The sequence below is a fragment of the Syngnathus floridae genome, chromosome 4, assembly GCF_059516105.1.
Source record: "Syngnathus floridae isolate MCC-2025c chromosome 4, RoL_Sflo_1.0, whole genome shotgun sequence".
Classification (NCBI taxonomy): domain Eukaryota; kingdom Metazoa; phylum Chordata; class Actinopteri; order Syngnathiformes; family Syngnathidae; genus Syngnathus; species Syngnathus floridae.
In genome coordinates this window covers 18759364-18775614 of record NC_142416.1, presented here as the reverse complement: position 1 = coordinate 18775614, position 16251 = coordinate 18759364, and the positions used below count along the sequence as shown (strand labels likewise).

Below are 16251 nucleotides of genomic sequence, written 5' to 3'. Positions count from 1 at the left end.
TTAAAATAGCAAATGTATTAAATAAAACATAAAAGTTCTGTAAATATTAAATATTAGACAGCAAATGCATGGATGGATAATGAAAAAGAAGAACTCCAAATTTGATATCACTTTTAATTGTAAAAAGGTAGATAAGAAAATCTTACAGCACAGGATAAAATATAAATGCATGAGTTTCCCATGAACACTATTTGCACTCCAAATTGAAGTTTGTTTCAAGTTACATTTTGTGTGTGTGTGTGCGTGTGTGTGTATACAATACTGATAATAATCTACCTCATTGGAAGCTTCGAGGCGAAATGCATATCAACGCAACTACCGTAAATCAAAATCGACAAAATGAACATCGTAGAAAAGTGCGTGTTCAAACGTGACCATGGAATGTGAATGTGTGCAAAAATCAAAACCCATATTTGATGCTGGCAGTTTGGCGTTTGCTACAAATACGTATTAAGGCCACACCGTGAAAGCAAAGAAGTCATAAAAAGGATACAAAGAGAGTCGTACAAGTTGGAGCATACATTACATAGATTACTGATATTGTACCGATTTCAACGATTTTAAAATCAATCACATCCATCTCCTGGATTTTGCAGCCATAAAACTTCAAATCACGTGTCCTTCCAAAAAACAAAATGGAGGTATCACACTTAAGCTCTCAGTGGCTCACTTTCTCATAACAATGTGCATAAATTGTATTTCATTTCTTTTCAGCGTGGTGACGCCTAATACTTTTCCTTCAATCCTTTATTTGCCCGACAGGAAGAATCCCATATTTCTGTTTTTGAGACTTCCTGTCAGTGCATCCGAGGTCTTTGTTTTAATTGCTCCTATTTTGTTTGCAATAAAGTGTCTTTTTTTTTTAACCTTACTTTTTTTACACGTGAGCGCTACCATTGGCGTCCGCTGCGTCCAAGGACAGTGAGGAAGGGGGACGGGGGCGTCCGCCTGGGTGGCCCACCTGCGAGGAGACGTCGTCCGATTCCCAGCGCTCCAGTTCCTCCCTCACCAGACGCTCTTGCTCGCTGTGAGCGTCGGCGTCCCGACCGTTCCCGCGCTCCTCCTGACAAGTACCACAAAGATGGGTTAGGATATCAAAGTAGGGTTTTGTCAACCCTCCCGTACCTCCATGGCTCCTTCAAAAAGTCTTCCCAACACGTCCCTCCTCTTGAGTGTGACCCTCTCCATGGCCTCCAACTTGACGATGACGGCGTCGATCTTGGACACGATGCTGCCGATGGAGTGCTCCATCCTGTCCACGCGTCTCACCAGCCTGCAAACGAGAACATGGCCGTCACGGCGGTGCCCCCCACCCCCTTATTTGGTTTAAGCGGGTCGTACACTTGGAACTCCTCGTAGGAGACGCCGCCCGAGCTGCTGCCGCGGCGCCGCGAGCTGTGCCCGCTGTCCTCGTCATCGTCTTCCTCCGAGTCGTCCTGGCCGCGAGGCGGCAGGCTTCGCCCGCTGCACGCTCGACTCAGAGAGTTGCGTTCCAGATCCAAGTCCTCCTGCAAACGGAATGGAGGTCATGGAAATGCTTTCAGGTGCTCCATTTTTTTCCCCTTTTGCATTAGTTTTGCATTGATGTAATTGACCTCCATGCCACTAGAGGGTCTCTCATGCTGGGAAGCATATAAAACCCATGGCAGGTGTTAACAGGAAGCCTTTTTTTTTTTGGGGGAATGGCCATTGTTTGTTGGTGTGTGTTGTCAGTTGTAATGTGAAGATAAAAATATTTGTTTGGGTCCACCACAACAAATATGATGTTCTTTGTACTAACTCGCTCCTTCTCCAGGTCGTCTCTCATCTGCTGGTGGTCGTGTTCCGTCAGCTCCTGGTCACCATCGTGGTCATACTTGGCAAAGATGGCCTGGATCTCCGCATCTGTGTGGCCTTTTCTGTTCCGAGACAGAAACCACAAAAAAAGGTATATCATACAATAACCCAATGAAGTTCTGATTCTCTAAACCGATTTGCTGGTCTTGGAAACTCCTCATGGACAAATGTAGTCCTTTAGCGCCATCTTGTGGTATCTGAGGCTCACCGCTTTAAATGCTGTCTCAGTTCATCCAAGTTGAGCTTGCCTCCAGCCTGACGCAGGCTGTCCGAGATGTCGTCCACCGCCGTTTTCTTCAGCCTGAGCTTCATCAAGGCTTTGTTACAACCCTAAAGGAACATTTTTTTAAGGTAAGACGCTCTTGAATCTTGAAGATGGCAAAGTCTTTTTTACCTTCTTGATGAGGTCGCTCATTTCCATGTCAGACCTCTGCTGAGACATGTCGGCCTTGACCTCGGAGTAGGTGTCGTTGATGATGGCCAAGAACATGTTCTGTGGTGAAGATGTGAGGATGTGTCAGCGGAGGAAATATTTGGTTACACAAGTTTGTGCTCACCATGAGGATAAAGAAGATGAAGAAGACAAAGGTGGTGAAGTAAACAGGCCCCAGCACCGGGTTGGCCTCCTCGATCTCGGAGAACTCAAAGTCTCCCAGGATGATGCGGAATTGAGTAAAACTACACAAAAGTAGCAAAATCGTTTAGCAGAAGCATTTAAGGAAACGCGGCGGATCGTGTGTTGTCCTTACATGCTGGACTGTAAGCTGCTGAAGTCGTCCACTTGAGTTCCGAAGAGCAGGTAGGCTAGCTGGGCGTAGGCCAAGAAGATGATGAAGAACATGATGGCAAAACCGACCAAGTCCTTGGCACAGCGAGACAGGGTGCCTGTCAGCTGACTCATGGTCTTGTTGAAGTTGATGAACTTGAAGAGCTGAGGGAAGTGGCTTCAGTTAATTTGATTTATTCCCCTTTATCTACTCCTCTTAAAACATTTTTTTAGGCTTACCTTAACCCAGGAAAAGAAGACGATGATGGCCACCAGGTTGTTGAACTGGAGCTGCAGGTTGGCCAGAGGCTCGAAGGTGGGGTGTGTGTTGTAGTTCTCCAGAAGGCTCTTCAGCTGGTGGCTGACCATGGTTGTTCTGATTATGTTCATGATAATGGCCACCACACTCAGCTGCAAAACGGAAACCGTTTTGAATATCATATCGATAAAGTTTAGAAAATTACGGAGAAATGAGGCAAAACGTTGCACGAGCAGATACGTACGGTCACGATGAAGACGTCCAAACAGTTCCATGGATTCCTGAAGTAATGTAGGCGATGGATACGGATCTCCAGCGCCTCTTCCACCACGTAGTAGAGGATGAAGAGGCAGAACATGACCTCGCACAGGCCCACAAAGTAGTCCCAGCTGGACACGTAGCGGATGAGACGCACCGTCTGGAACTGCCAGGATGTCACCGCCCCACCAGTTGCTGGGAACTCCATCAACAACCTGACAAATGTTTTTAGAGCTTTTAGACATGCTGGTCATGCTTTTCGAATTGTCCTTTCAGCAGACATTCCTCACCTGACAATGCAGAAGATGTTGATGTTACCGTTGTAGACGGCAAAATCGAGGAAGACGGCTCGGGTGCCTCTGTCGAGCCACTGGTGGTCTTTGAGGAACCGTAGCTGGACCGCAGACTCCTGCCTGGTCCGGGATAGATCTTGGTAATAACCCCCGCCGCCGTATTTGGACACACGACCCCAATGGCTGCTCCCGTTGGCTCCGGCCTCCGTCACATGCGTCCACGCTGTCCCGTTCCCGGGCCCGAAGGGGGCGGTGTCCTCGTTGGCGTGCGTGTAAACGTTGTAGCAGTCACGGACTTGGTCGCGTAGGTCCTCGTGGACACTGCACGACTCGTTGCGGACTTTGACCTGCCGGAGGCGAGGCACCCCGAGGAGGAGGTTCTCGTAGAAGATGTGAGTGGGGTTCTCGGGCAGGCTGGAGTTGTACCACACTTCCCAGTACATATTGTTTAGAAAAGGACCTTCTGTATACTGAGAGGATGAGAAGACGTGATTGTTACCCAAAATATAGAATATATTTGTTTTTAATTTTGACGTGAGTATTCTGAATATTTTTAACTATAATTCTACCAATTATGCAATCATGAGATCAATTAATATCGATTGTGATGTACCTTCCAGAAGTCCTCCATAGTCGAAAGGCTCCTAAACGTGGTCTCCTCTCCAGGGGAAAGATGTTTGTCCAAATAAAGCTGCGACATGAATTTGGTGTAGTAATACATGTTGGTGCTCACCATCCCGTACGTCACTACACAAATATACAAATTTAAAGACATCAGCTTCTTTTTACACAAAGGGACAGCAGTCTAGAATGCATAGTTCAATGACCCCGTTATAAAAGAGGAATTTATCCTACTCTGCACAGTGGAATATGCCAGGAAACATTTTCCTGAACCGCCCTTAACCACATTAGTTTTACTGAAGCAGCAAAATAGAAAAGAGCAAAACGTTCGGCATGCATATTCTCTCAAATTGTCGGGCCGGTCAGGTAATTTAATCCTACGTTATTCCATCTGCTCAAATCGTTCATGGTGATTTTGGTGGAGTTTTTCTAGGTCACCAGTGTAATTGCAGGTTGAAATGGGTGACTTACACACGCAAACTGTGATGAGGAAGGCGATGTAGGTGAGCATCTCTCGCAGAACGTTCCACAAGTAGCGTTCGCGACTGCTGTTGCTGTCCTCCATTAACTCCGTGCCCCACAAAACTGCAACGAGGGAGACCAAAAAAAAAACTCATTAAGGTTGTGCACCCCAAGATGTTGACAAAAAAAAAAAAAAATTGTAAATTGAACTTTCATGTGTTCAGATTTACGAACATCCTCTTGAGACACATTTGATACCTTGGTGACTTCCTGTAATTGAGAACTAATTGATTGCTCGATTGATTGGGGCAACTCTACTGTTTTTGGTCAATACGATTTTTAAAAAGGAAGACAAGGGGATATAAATTATTTTAACTAACCCTGATTTCAACATAAACTTGATCATGAAGATTGTGTCTTACTTCTGATTTTCTGGAGTATCTGCTTCATACAGCTGCTGTGCCTGCCCCGCTGCCCCTCATCTCCACTCGGGCTCGGGTAGGCTCCTCCATCGTGGATTTGAGGGCTGCGTCCTCCACCGCCGACGTTGTAGTTGCCCAAACCGCTGCTGCAGCTGCTGTTGCTGGAAGCCGTGGATGCAGACCTCCTCCCCGGGCTTGCTGCAGGCCAGTCCGCTGCCATGATCTCTTCGCCGGGCTCGAAACCCGGGTTGTCGCGGCTCCAAGCTTGTCTGGATGGCGAGGACGGAGAACCAGCTGTCATTCCCACGGCCACCGAATCCCGATGCTGCTGTTGCTGGATGTTCTCCATCTCGATGCCCTCGCTCGCTTCCCGGGCGCCGTGTTTGGGTTTTACCCGAGATGATGAGCTCATGATACTCGGGATACTTACTTAATCCGAACGATCATACGAGATTCTAAAAAAAATATGACAAAACTTAATCAGTGAACGGGAAACTTTTAAGAAAGTTATTATAGGGGGGAAAAATCTCGACGTCGTTGCTCCAAAGTCCTTCCAACTAACTTCGGCTCGAAAATGGCTCACGTCGCCCCCTAAAAATGATCACAGTCAAAATATGCCTGTTATTACTTGCTTGTTATCTTCTAGGAACTAAAGGAGACGGAAAATCGCCGGGTTTCCGTAAAAAGGTTGAGAGCGAGAAAAGTTTTCTCGTCCCGGGACAGCCATCTTGTTCTTTCGCTGCCCCCCCGACGCCTAAAAGAAAAACGGTAATTCTCGGGTTACATTAACTGTCATGGCGTCAAATAATATCATAGAAAATTGACACAAATCGCCTATTGACACTTTTAACGTAACATTAACACATTTAGCGAATAATGTTGGAATTTTATTTGTTCTTTTATTTTTTATAATTTATTATTTAATCCATTAGTTGTCCGTTTGAGAATATGTACGCATTCCGTGTAGATTGAAACATTGTGGTCGAATAAAGTTTTGTGTTTTAATTCGGATTATGTTGCATAATATGTATTTTATTGACCTGTTGCTATGGCAACCCGCTCAATCACAACAAGCCGCTCAGTGTTTTCCAAACTGAGGCTGGGAGGGATGCCCAGTGGAGGCCGTTGATTGGTCGGTTTGCTAAAACGTCACTATTTATTATTTATCATCATTAAGGTGTTTACAAAGCACGAGACACAAATATGGTTTTAAGAGACTGAGATTTGTTTTAAAATTGTAAAAATTACACATGTCTGACTTTGTACCATGATCAGGTGACATTTTTTTAAGTTATTGTGGGCAGGACTAATACTGTGTCGTCATGGTTCGTTTTGCCTCGAGGAATGGCTCAGATAATTCTTCACTATTATTTTTCTTGTGATTGTTTTTCAACACCTTAAAAATGATGCTAACATACTTGTGAGTCATTTAAATTGCGAAAATTCACGATGTATCTTTCGCCAATGTTGAACAAGTTGTATAAAGTTTTTGGTAGGCAGAACTCCTGTGTCGTCATAGTTTTTAGAGCAGCTGATTGGTGAGCACGCCGCGCTTGGGGGCTCCTACTCCAAAACGCAGGGGTAAAACAATAAATCGAAACCGATCGCTTTAAATGTTCTATCTCGTTTCTCGCAGATCATAAATTGTCGGCGAGAGACCTGTAAACACCTGACTGTGTAATTTCGATTCACTGTCATTTATATTACTATTATTATCATCATTATTATTACTATAATCCTTTCTGTTTACATAGATAGGTCTTAAACACGGTAAGTTAACCTCCATCCTTCAGCTTAGCTAATGTTGTGGCTGCCTTACAAGCTAAATGCTAGCTTTAGCCGCATTGTCTCGTCAAAGTGCTCGTTAAGAGGAGCTGCTAGTAGTTTGATGTTGTTAAACTAGTAGTTTTTTGTATAGACACCCCACATTTCCTGGCAATGAACAGAATTAGAGCGTTCTCGTCGCTGTCTTTTGTTTTCCCAGACCGCATAGGACTTAGCAAGTTGAGGCTCGACAGTGAAGTTGATTGCAAATTGTTGAAAAGGTTTTTCTGACATAATGAAAAACTCGGACATTGAATTGGATGTAATGTACAATTTATAACGTAGACGTAACAACGGCTTTGTCGTTGTGTGTCCACCTCCGTTTGCATTTCATGTTAATTTTAACGACACTCCTTCTATATTGTGTGCTTTGTTTTGCGTGCTTTGCTATAATAAAATGTCTTAACTAAATAAAAATGTTATCAATTTAACAGCGAGTGTCCTGAATAATTAAAGACGACGCCACAAGTTAGCCTAGCCCCGGTGCTAACAGAGTTAGCGCGGACTAGCCGGAGAGGAGGGGGGGGCAGTCTGTTTATTACACGCGGAAGTCGTTTAAATGTCGCTCTATTTATGTTTTTAATTGAGATCATCGTCAGTAAGTCCAAGGGCCGCAGTGCACGCGAATCAATAGTGATGACATAATGCTACAAACAGGAGGCTCGTGTTGTGCATGTAGGCCACGATTGTACGAAGGCGGATGGGGTAAAAACATAATTATATGTCAAATATTTTCTAATAATCCGCCTTTTTCGAGCGTGTCCTGTATTATATGTCGACCTGCGTCTTTGTTTGACTTGATGGACGTGATGTCACGCGTAGCTCCTGACTTAGCCTCCATGCTAACAGTCAGCTGTTGTGTGACTGATGCGGGCCTAGAAGTGAGACAAAGAACTGTGTTTTTCAAAAGCTTTATTCCATTAAAAATCAAGGATTTGTCCCGCCTATAATATTTTGAGACTTTTGTGCCATATGACATGAAAGTTCTTAGCTATTTAGCATTGCACTGGTTGGGTGTCATTTTTTATAATTGTAAATCACGTCGACGCTACGGTGCTGTATTGGAAGTTGCTCCTAACTTCTACTCGTTTCCCATTCTCAGATCTGTGCTTTAAATTGAGCCTGACTTTAGCCTTGTTATAACTTAACCCCATCTATCTGCCTTGCAGCACTTAATATTGTTTACCAAAGAAATGGTGATGGAGAAACCAAGTCCCCTGCTTGTAGGGCGGGAGTTTGTGAGGCAGTATTACACACTGTTAAATAAGGCACCAGACTTCCTGCACAGGTAATTATCGGTTTGCATGTACGAGGCGCTTTGTAGATTCTTGGGGACATTGTGTTCCGTTCCTCAACTGTTTAATGCTGCTTTGTTGTCAGGTTCTACGGGAGGAACTCTTCCTATGTTCATGGAGGTCTTGATCCGAGCGGGAAGCTGGTGGAAGCAGTGTACGGGCAATCGGTAGGGTTTTGTTTTCACATCTCATCACTTTCAAATCTTTGGAATGACTGACAAGTTTTGTCGTCCGCCTGGTAGGAAATCCACAAGAAGGTCATGTCTCTGAAGTTCAGCGAGTGCCACACAAAGATCCGGCATGTGGACGCCCACGCCACGCTCAGCGACGGCGTAGTGGTGCAGGTTCTCGGCGAGCTCTCCAATAACGGGCAGCCCATGCGGAAGTTCATGCAGACGTTTGTGCTTGCCCCAGAGGTAGGCTGCCGCTGCTACGCCCATCGCTGTGCTATCTGTTATTTAATTAATAATAAAGACATTCTTTTGAATGACCTTCTCCAGGGTTCAGTGGCCAACAAATTCTACGTACACAATGACATCTTCCGCTATGAGGACGAAGTTTTTTGCGACTCGGAAGCGGAACTTGACGAGGGTGAGATATTTTACTGTGACATAGCTGATTTCGCTGTAGCACAGTGTTGTTGATGTTGTTGCAAATTCCCTGACTGATTTAGAATCAGAGGAGGAAGTTGAAGAGGAGCCAGAAGAGAGGCAGGCATCCCCCGAGCCGCTGCAAGAGAGCCCCAACAGCAGCGCCTACTACGAGCCCCACCCCGTCACGTACGCTCACGCCTGTCTGGATTTATTCTTGTTTGAGGCGTTGATGAAAAAAAAATTGATCCCATTTTTGGCTCTCTGCAGAAACGGAGTGGAGGAACCGATGGAGGAACCGGCTCCCGAGCCGGAAATGGAGCCAGAGCCCGAGCCCAAGGTCGAGGAGATAAAAGCCGAAGTGGATGAGAAGGTTCTGGAAGAAACGGAGGAAAAAGCTCCCTCGCCGGTCCCGGTTGAGTCTCCGCCTCATGCGCAGGAGCCACCCAAGGTATGCGATAACGCCACGAGAAACATTGTAACACATTTTTTTGAAGGTTAAACATTTGTAATTGGACAGTATCTCTGTTTACCTCCCAGACCTTTTCATGGGCCTCAGTGACCAGCAAAAACCTGCCTCCTGCCGGCACCTCCTCTGGAATCCCACCCCACGTTGTCAAAGCTCCAAGTTCACAGGTAAGCCTTCTGTGAAACATGTCTTTAATTCATGACTCGTCTGCAGCGTTTCCAAAAATGACAAGCAATCCATTCGTCCGTAGGCCCGAGTCGAAGCCAAACCAGAAACGCAGGCGGCGGCGCTCCGACCCCGAGACCAACGCACCCGCGACAGACCGGTCTTCCCCCCACGAGGCCCTCGACCAGGTACTGACCAATTTACTTCACATTCTGCCATGACGTTCTTTGAAATTCAATGAAATTTGAAGCGGGTGCCTTTTTTTGCTCTCACCACTAGATGGCGCCCCAACATCGGATGCACAAATGGGAAAACCTCACCTGAGTTTTGTTAACAAAGGTAAATCACATTGTTACCGTCATGAAGGCAGGAAGTTGGGAATTTATTTCCATGTTTTTATTTCCATGTTATTGCCCTTGGTGGAGATTATTGGTAGGAATTATTTCTGCTTCTAATCAGTTTCGTTTTGTGTTTTATGTGTCAGGCAACAGAGGGGAAGGTGAACCCGGCGAAATGGACGGCAGGCGAACCGTACGCTACCCGGACAGCCACCAGCTTTTCGTCGGCAACCTCCCGCACGACATCGACGAGGGCGAGCTCAAAGACTTCTTCATGAGTACGGCCAAAATCGACATCTTCGAACAGCATTCAGACGACGCTTGGCCCAATTGATTGCCTTCCGAGTCGTCGCATGATAAAGTTTTGATCTTCTTTTACGTTGCAGCCTACGGGACGGTCGTGGAGATGCGCATCAACACCAAGGGTGTCGGCGGCAAGCTCCCCAACTTTGGATTTGTGGTTTTTGACGACTCTGATCCCGTGCAGAAAATCCTTGGGGCCAAGGTAGACGGGGCATGTATTGACATTTAATTACCAATTTTACTCACTGGGTGGTGCGTCACTGTTTGCTCACGTATTCCCAACCACTGGTCTGCACAATTGGGCCTAAATATTTAAGGGGGAAATCAGCCCCAAGATGGGTTTTTTTTTTCCCCTCCAAGTTTTCATCGACTTAACAGAAATAAGTCAAATTTTTTTCTTCTTACATGTTAACAAAGTTTGTTCTCGTATTTTATTGGGTTTAGTGTTTTCTTGCCATCCTAAGTTTGCCCTTCCTCCTGCAGCCCATCATGTTCCGAGGCGAAGTGCGTCTCAACGTGGAGGAGAAGAAGACGCGGGCGGCACGTGAGCGAGAGATCCGGAGCGCCGGTGGCACCGACGACCGTCGGGACATGAGGCGCAATGACCGAGGACCCGGAGGCCCGCGGGGCCTCATGGGAAGTGGCATGATGCGGGAGCGCGACGGCAGGGGACCCCCGCCTCGGGGCGGCATGGCTCCTAAACCCAACATGGGGTCTGGAAGGGGGTCTGGAGGCCTCGGTGAAGGCCGTTTCACAACCCAGCGCCGTTGAGGAGAACGGGAGGTCGTACCGCTGGCTTCATCAATGTCATCTGTTAATTTTTTTTTTTTTTTTTTGGGAGGGGGGGTTCCCCTTTTGCTTTGGAATTGTGACGCACCCTGTCAATCGACCTTATTTAGTTGTGAGCCGAAGATCTTTTTTTTTTTTCTCCTTCTTTTTGCTACGACATGAAATTACAAACTTATCATTTGTACATTTTGAGTGGGGAAAGCAACCAGGAGTCATTTTGTGCCACATTCGGAGGGACTGAAAGACTTTAAGTACCATTTAAAAAAAAAAAACAGCCCGTTGTTCTGGATAAAAGAGATTATCTGCCTTGACTTAACCTTCCATTGCACATTTTCTATGATAGTTACTGTTGGAAGATGCAAAAGTTGTGCTGTTCCGAAGGGAAAGGCCTGCCTTTTTTCCCCACCCTTCCACTCTTTCAAAATTTGCATTCGCCAATATGCACTCATGGATACCTTTTTTTTTTTTTCCTTCTTCTTTTTCTAAAGTTGGCATTCTCGCTCAGAAAGCCGACGAAGCGACACGACACAAACGGGGCAGGCCTCGCTGCTGTGACCAATGTATACCGAAAATTTACATTTTACTGCTGGATGGACAAGATGACCTATTTTTGCCTCGTTTCTAATATAAATAATCCAGGATGTTCACCAAATGACAGTATGTTTGAACGTGGGGGGAGGGCAAAGGATACAGACGAATGGAAGAGTGGCGCTCTGGTTTCTTTTCATTCAAACTTTGTCTCATGTTTTTGTTTTTTTTTCCAGCTAGGGATGAAGGACGCCGTTCCTGTCGTTAAAACGTGACAGAATAAATGTACAGCAAAAGTCATAGTTTACTGTTTCGCATTCCTTTCTCTTGGTATATAAAAAAAAACAAAAGCACGGTGCCTTCTGCGTTCACCTTTTTCGCTGTTAACGAAGCAATGCCGGACTTTAGTCAGATTGAAGTTAATGTTTATAGTCCAATTCCAGTTTTAAGATGTGACTTTTTGTACATTTTCTTTGCTCTTGTTTGAGTTTTGAGGGGCCCGTCTTAAAAAAAAAAAAGTTAAAGGTACATTTATATACAGAATTTCATGTTTTTAATATAGTGCCCAGCTTTGACATATTGGAACCTCCAAAATCGAAAGAAATATATATTGAAGATGTGCAATGAATTAGCATAAAAACTTTAATCGTACAGGCAATGTCGAGATTATGATCAGTCAAAAAAAAAAAAAAAAACTCACGCCAAGTAAAAAAACTACTCACATTTGGAAATAAGGCAGTTTGTCATTTGGCAGTATTTTGTTGTAAAATGTGTGAATGCCACATTTAGATAATTGGATTGCTTATATTGCAGACTTTCCTGATTCCTGCTTTGTGTTTTTTTTTTTTTTTTCTCCCCCCCGTTGCCATCTACTTTTCTGTGGAGTAACAAAATGGAAAAAATGCAACTTTCCGACTGTTTCCACTCTCAAAATTGGGCGGACTTCAAACTTTTGGAGGTTCCACTATTTGTTTCCTCTCAGGTTTTCATGTTTCTCAAAATACAATTTTGTAGACCACCCAGAAAGAACCTGAGATCACCTTTCTAGCCACATTTGTACTTTTCATAACTGCTTACTTTTGCGCTTAATTTCATTCATGTGCCCTACAGGAGGTTTTGTTTTGATTATCTTGCACTGAAAGGGGGAAAGTGATGTAGCAACAAATTATGGTAACGAGGTCTTCCTTGTCTAGTGGGTATTGCACTATTTTTTGTTTTTTTGGACGGGGTGGCAACATTTTCAAGGACAATCTGACAGTTTCGAACGTGGCCTCCAATATTCATCTGAATTGGCACAACCTATTTTTCAGAGTAATTTTGTTCAATGCTTTATTTTAATTGTTTTGTGTGTGTGTGGCAGTGAAGATCCACTGCTTAGGGATCTTCAAAAGCAGATAAAGCTGTAAATTATTATTTTTCTCTCTGGTTGCAAGTAGACTGGATAGTCACAGTGAATCATGCGAGTTCTTTAGACTGTGCTTACAAACATAATAGCCATCTTTGACTGTGTTTACTTAGCCTTGTTGCTCCAAAACATTTTTCTTTACTTTCCTCTTGGTTTGACTTTCCTTTCCATTTTGAATGTGTCAGACTCAATAAACTACTGATATCAGCACCACTCAATACACTGGTTGTGTCTTGTGCGGCTTATCTATAATTTATTTTATTTTGACAGTGCATCATATTAAGCCAGACAATCAAAAGGGGTATAATTTGGATTTCAGCATTGTTATGTAGTGAAATGTCTCAATAAGTACGAAACTCTACAAATGGTCATTAAATAAATTCAACGATTCGTTATGTCCGATAATTCAATGGTTTGTTTAGATCTGCTTAATTTTGTCCTCCCATGCCCTCCGTACATTTGTGTCCTCCTGTCCCTTTAAATGTGACTCTAATGGGCCACGTATCGCCACGTCCTCGCGCATGCGCAGTCCCCTTCGCCCGCGAGGAGTTCCGGGGTCGCTCTGTCAACCTGGTGAAATAATTAAAAAAACATCAACACACGGTTCTGTACACTTTCCTCCATATTATCTTTCCCTCACCCGAATTAGGGGAGATTCCGGAGTGTCCTTGTCGGAGAGGTCGCAAAAGGGCCTCTGTAGAGAAAAGATGAACTTCTTCAGGGGAGTGATGGGCGGGCAGGCAGCCGGGCCGCAGCCGACTGGAGCGGAGACGGTATGAAGCTAACCCCGGCTGGCTGCGATTGGTTTAGCATTTGATCCGTAATTCCTCAAATGCGTGTTTGAAAGTGCCTTTAAACTCTACTTCAAACTGAGCTTTTACGTTTACCTTACGTGGCGTCCGTCATTTAATGGAGGAAGTCGCTTCGTCTAATTCACTCGTGTCGATGCTAATGTTGCTAAGCTGTCATTTACAGCGTTTTTTATTTGCGGTCTTAATAATTGTTCATTCTTTGAAAGTATTTCAATATATCGTTAATCCAATCCATATGCTGCAAATCAATTTGAACCGATCGATAAATTATTTTAATTGATTGTATCTAACATATTTCATGTATGTTGATATTATTGTTGGACAAGATATAAACAGTTTGTTGTTTTAAATGGAGTCATTATCAAAATCCGGGTGTGATTCATCTACTGTACGTATGGGCAACTTTAAATATAAAATGTTAAGCTAGTAAAAAGTTAGCTACATATTTATCCAATCACTTTTGCTGCATGATCTTCTTTAGTCGGTTTGCTTTTATCCACATTTTGCCATTAAAAATACAATCTTAATAATCAATACCGCTTCCACTGGTGACAGATCCAGAAATTGTGCGACAGAGTTGCCTCGTCGACTCTCCTCGAAGATCGTAGGGATGCGGTCCGTGCTCTCAAATCCCTCTCTAAGGTAAGATCTCAATTGCTAAATTAAAATTAAATGTAGAGTGAACTATCTGTTCGCTTAAAATCATGAACTAATTGTGAGATTTACAAGTGTAGTTCCTTTTAATTGCCTGCTTTCTGTTTAACCTGCCTGTCATGAAATAATAATTATTTGCTTTGTAGAAATATCGCATGGAGGTTGGCACACAGGCGATGGATCACTTGATAAACATCCTGCAAACTGACAGGTATCAATGCTGTCATTTAAAAATATCGTTTTTCATACGTGATGGGTTGGCAGACAATTTTTTATATAAGAACGTTTTCCTGTAATATGTCCTCTGTAAAAGATGGTCTATGAAGTACAGTAAAGATTTTATGATACACTCTGTAACATGATTTTTATTTCCATTATTTTTTATGGCATAATCTCACAACAGTGCTATTCACCTCTTTTGCTATAAAATCAGATCCGACTCTGAAATCCTCGGCTACGCTTTGGACACGATGTACAACATTATCTGCAACGATGAGGAGGAAGAGCAAGGTAGTGCACAACTCGTCGCTGATTAGAAATATTGATTTTCATTAAAAAAAAAAAAAAAAGGTGTCATGTTGACAATCACCCAGTGTGCATTGCGCTCTTCCTGTACACCACCGAGTGTCTGTGTTTTAAATGTAAAGATTGTCATCTCTCTTCTTCTCTTCCATGTCTTAACCTCACAGACGAATCAGAAGGTAAAACTTCTTTTCTGTGCATGATTGCCTCCCTGTCCCGCCTTTTCCGTTACCGGACACCACCATTGCCATCATTGCGTGCGCTGTAAAAAAAAAAAATTGGCCAAATAAAAATGAGCATCATTACTAAAAACAAGCCAATCAATTTATTTTGCGTCAAAATTTCTTCCTCTTTTTTTTGTACAGATGAGACTGCCCAGAAGCAGGCAGATGATCTGGGCGCCAAGTTCACAGAAGCCTTCATCCAGGACCCCGAACACATCACGCTTCTCCTCACCATGTTGGAGGTATTGCAAAACGTCCTTCACTCATCTAATCACAAATGACACTTTTGACGCCTTCATGGCCTCACAGACGATTGGAATTTCAAGAACTCTCGCAGCAATCCGTGGAATGCAGTGTTGCTACAACAAGACATGAATGCAAACCTGTGAATTCTTCGTCATGGCAGGAGTTTGACTTCCACGTGCGTTGGCCCGCCGTGAAGCTGCTGACGGCCCTGCTGAGGAACCAGTGTGTCCAGTTGCAGAGCATCATCTTGGTCAGCCCCATGGGTGCGTTTGCCAGCCTTTGTTTCCTGCGTGTCCTTGAAGGTCTCTACAGCATGTAGACATCCTTCGCTTGCACTTGCAGGTGTCTCCAGGTTGATGGACCTGTTGGCCGATTCTAGAGAAGTGATACGCAACGACGTGAGAACCTAAAAAAAATCTATCAATAATGATTCCTGGACGTTGTGGTGACCAAATTGACCCATTTCCCCAAATCTTCAGGGCTTGCTGTTGCTCCAGCAGCTGACCAAAGGCAACGCAGCCATCCAGAAGATTGTGGCCTTTGAGAACGCCTTTGAGCGCCTCCTGGATATCATCACCGAAGAAGGCAGCAGTGATGGAGGTACAAAATGCTTCGGTGTAGGAATTCTTACAAAGTGGACACCAACAATATTAAAACACCATCAATTTAATGGCTCACTGATCTGAAGTTTCACAAGATTGGTGTCTGGTGTCTTCTCTCCAATGAGACCTGTTTGCGTGTCACATGTGCACAGGCATTGTCGTGGAGGACTGCCTGCTCCTATTGCGCAATCTCCTCAAGAACAATAGCTCCAACCAGAACTTCTTCAAAGAGGGCTCCTTCATCCAGCGCATGAGGCCATGGTTCGAAGTCGGCGACGACAACTCGGGTTGGTCGGCACAGAAGGTCACCAACCTCCACCTCATGCTGCAGGTACCACAATTTTATTTGATCTCTTTTTTTTAAATTTAAGCGCCGTTTTTTTGGACTCTGACCTATCTGACAAAAATCCTAGCTGGTCCGAGTCATGGTGTCCCCGGTGAACTCGCCCGGAGCCACGGCCAGCTGTCAGAGGTCCATGTACCAGTGTGGCCTCCTTCAGCAGCTATGCACCATCCTCATGGCCACCGGCGTGCCGGCGGACATCCTCACTGAGGTAAATCGTTATCA

The 16251-nt window shown here is 44.4% G+C and overlaps 3 protein-coding genes and 1 long non-coding RNA gene across 11 annotated transcripts in view; 2 read left to right on the top strand and 2 right to left on the bottom strand.

Annotated features, from left to right (window-relative positions):
- Nucleotides 1-94: 94 nt before the first annotated feature.
- pkd2 (polycystic kidney disease 2) lies at nt 95-5682 on the bottom strand. The gene is made up of 14 exons (XM_088373770.1): nt 4918-5682; nt 4505-4618; nt 4026-4159; nt 3410-3882; nt 3106-3334; nt 2843-3013; nt 2586-2767; nt 2394-2514; nt 2231-2329; nt 2045-2166; nt 1781-1898; nt 1342-1508; nt 1126-1273; nt 95-1063 (listed from the first exon to the last, which is right to left on the bottom strand). The coding sequence occupies exons 1-14, from the start codon at nt 5327-5329 to the stop codon at nt 878-880; spliced, it is 2676 nt and encodes an 891-aa protein (XP_088229896.1). The 5' UTR covers nt 5330-5682; the 3' UTR covers nt 95-877.
- Nucleotides 5683-6507: 825 nt separating this feature from the next.
- g3bp2a (G3BP stress granule assembly factor 2a) lies at nt 6508-12841 on the top strand. Of its 3 annotated transcripts, none has more exons than XM_088373775.1 (13): nt 6508-6687; nt 7911-8029; nt 8122-8203; nt 8279-8452; nt 8537-8627; nt 8710-8815; nt 8897-9077; nt 9167-9262; nt 9346-9448; nt 9540-9599; nt 9745-9876; nt 9985-10103; nt 10385-12841. In XM_088373775.1, the coding sequence occupies exons 2-13, from the start codon at nt 7935-7937 to the stop codon at nt 10670-10672; spliced, it is 1527 nt and encodes a 508-aa protein (XP_088229901.1). In that variant the 5' UTR covers nt 6508-6687; nt 7911-7934; the 3' UTR covers nt 10673-12841. The 3 variants fall into 3 exon arrangements, with proteins under 3 accessions (XP_088229901.1, XP_088229898.1, XP_088229900.1); XM_088373772.1 differs by having other exon boundaries at nt 9985-10112; XM_088373774.1 differs by lacking the exon at nt 6508-6687 and adding an exon at nt 7289-7446 and having other exon boundaries at nt 9985-10112.
- LOC148399704 (uncharacterized) lies at nt 12828-13537 on the bottom strand. The gene is made up of 2 exons (XR_015858019.1): nt 13264-13537; nt 12828-13193 (listed from the first exon to the last, which is right to left on the bottom strand). It is a non-coding gene; the product is annotated as an uncharacterized LOC148399704 (long non-coding RNA).
- Nucleotides 13137-16251, top strand: part of uso1 (USO1 vesicle transport factor) — an 8625-nt gene continuing 5510 nt past the window's right edge. For 3 of the 6 annotated variants that reach the window (XM_088373768.1, XM_088373765.1, XM_088373764.1), the window contains exons 1-11: nt 13137-13396; nt 13991-14077; nt 14236-14300; nt 14523-14599; nt 14779-14790; nt 14977-15077; nt 15242-15344; nt 15424-15479; nt 15561-15681; nt 15836-16014; nt 16097-16237. In XM_088373768.1, the coding sequence (XP_088229894.1) occupies nt 13145-13396; nt 13991-14077; nt 14236-14300; nt 14523-14599; nt 14779-14790; nt 14977-15077; nt 15242-15344; nt 15424-15479; nt 15561-15681; nt 15836-16014; nt 16097-16237 (1194 nt within the window). In that variant the 5' untranslated portion in view covers nt 13137-13144. Of the gene's footprint in view, nt 13397-13533; nt 13824-13990; nt 14078-14235; nt 14301-14522; nt 14600-14778; nt 14791-14976; nt 15078-15241; nt 15345-15423; nt 15480-15560; nt 15682-15835; nt 16015-16096; nt 16238-16251 lie in introns of those variants that run through there. The other 3 variants (XM_088373767.1, XM_088373766.1, XM_088373769.1) reach the window with 2 other exon arrangements.

Coding starts and splice junctions, on each gene's coding strand:
- pkd2 (XM_088373770.1), bottom strand. CDS start 5,329: ATGAGCTCATCATCTCGGGTAAAACCCAAACACGGCGCCCGGGAAGCG. Junction 4,160..4,504: donor CCTCATCACAGTTTGCGTGT/GTAAGTCACCCA, acceptor ATATTTGTGTAG/TGACGTACGGGATGGTGAGC. Junction 1,899..2,044: donor CTGAGACAGCATTTAAAGCG/GTGAGCCTCAGA, acceptor GTCTCGGAACAG/AAAAGGCCACACAGATGCGG.
- g3bp2a (XM_088373772.1), top strand. CDS start 7,935: ATGGTGATGGAGAAACCAAGTCCCCTGCTTGTAGGGCGGGAGTTTGTG. Junction 8,204..8,278: donor AAGCAGTGTACGGGCAATCG/GTAGGGTTTTGT, acceptor TCCGCCTGGTAG/GAAATCCACAAGAAGGTCAT. Junction 10,113..10,384: donor TTGGGGCCAAGGTAGACGGG/GCATGTATTGAC, acceptor TTCCTCCTGCAG/CCCATCATGTTCCGAGGCGA.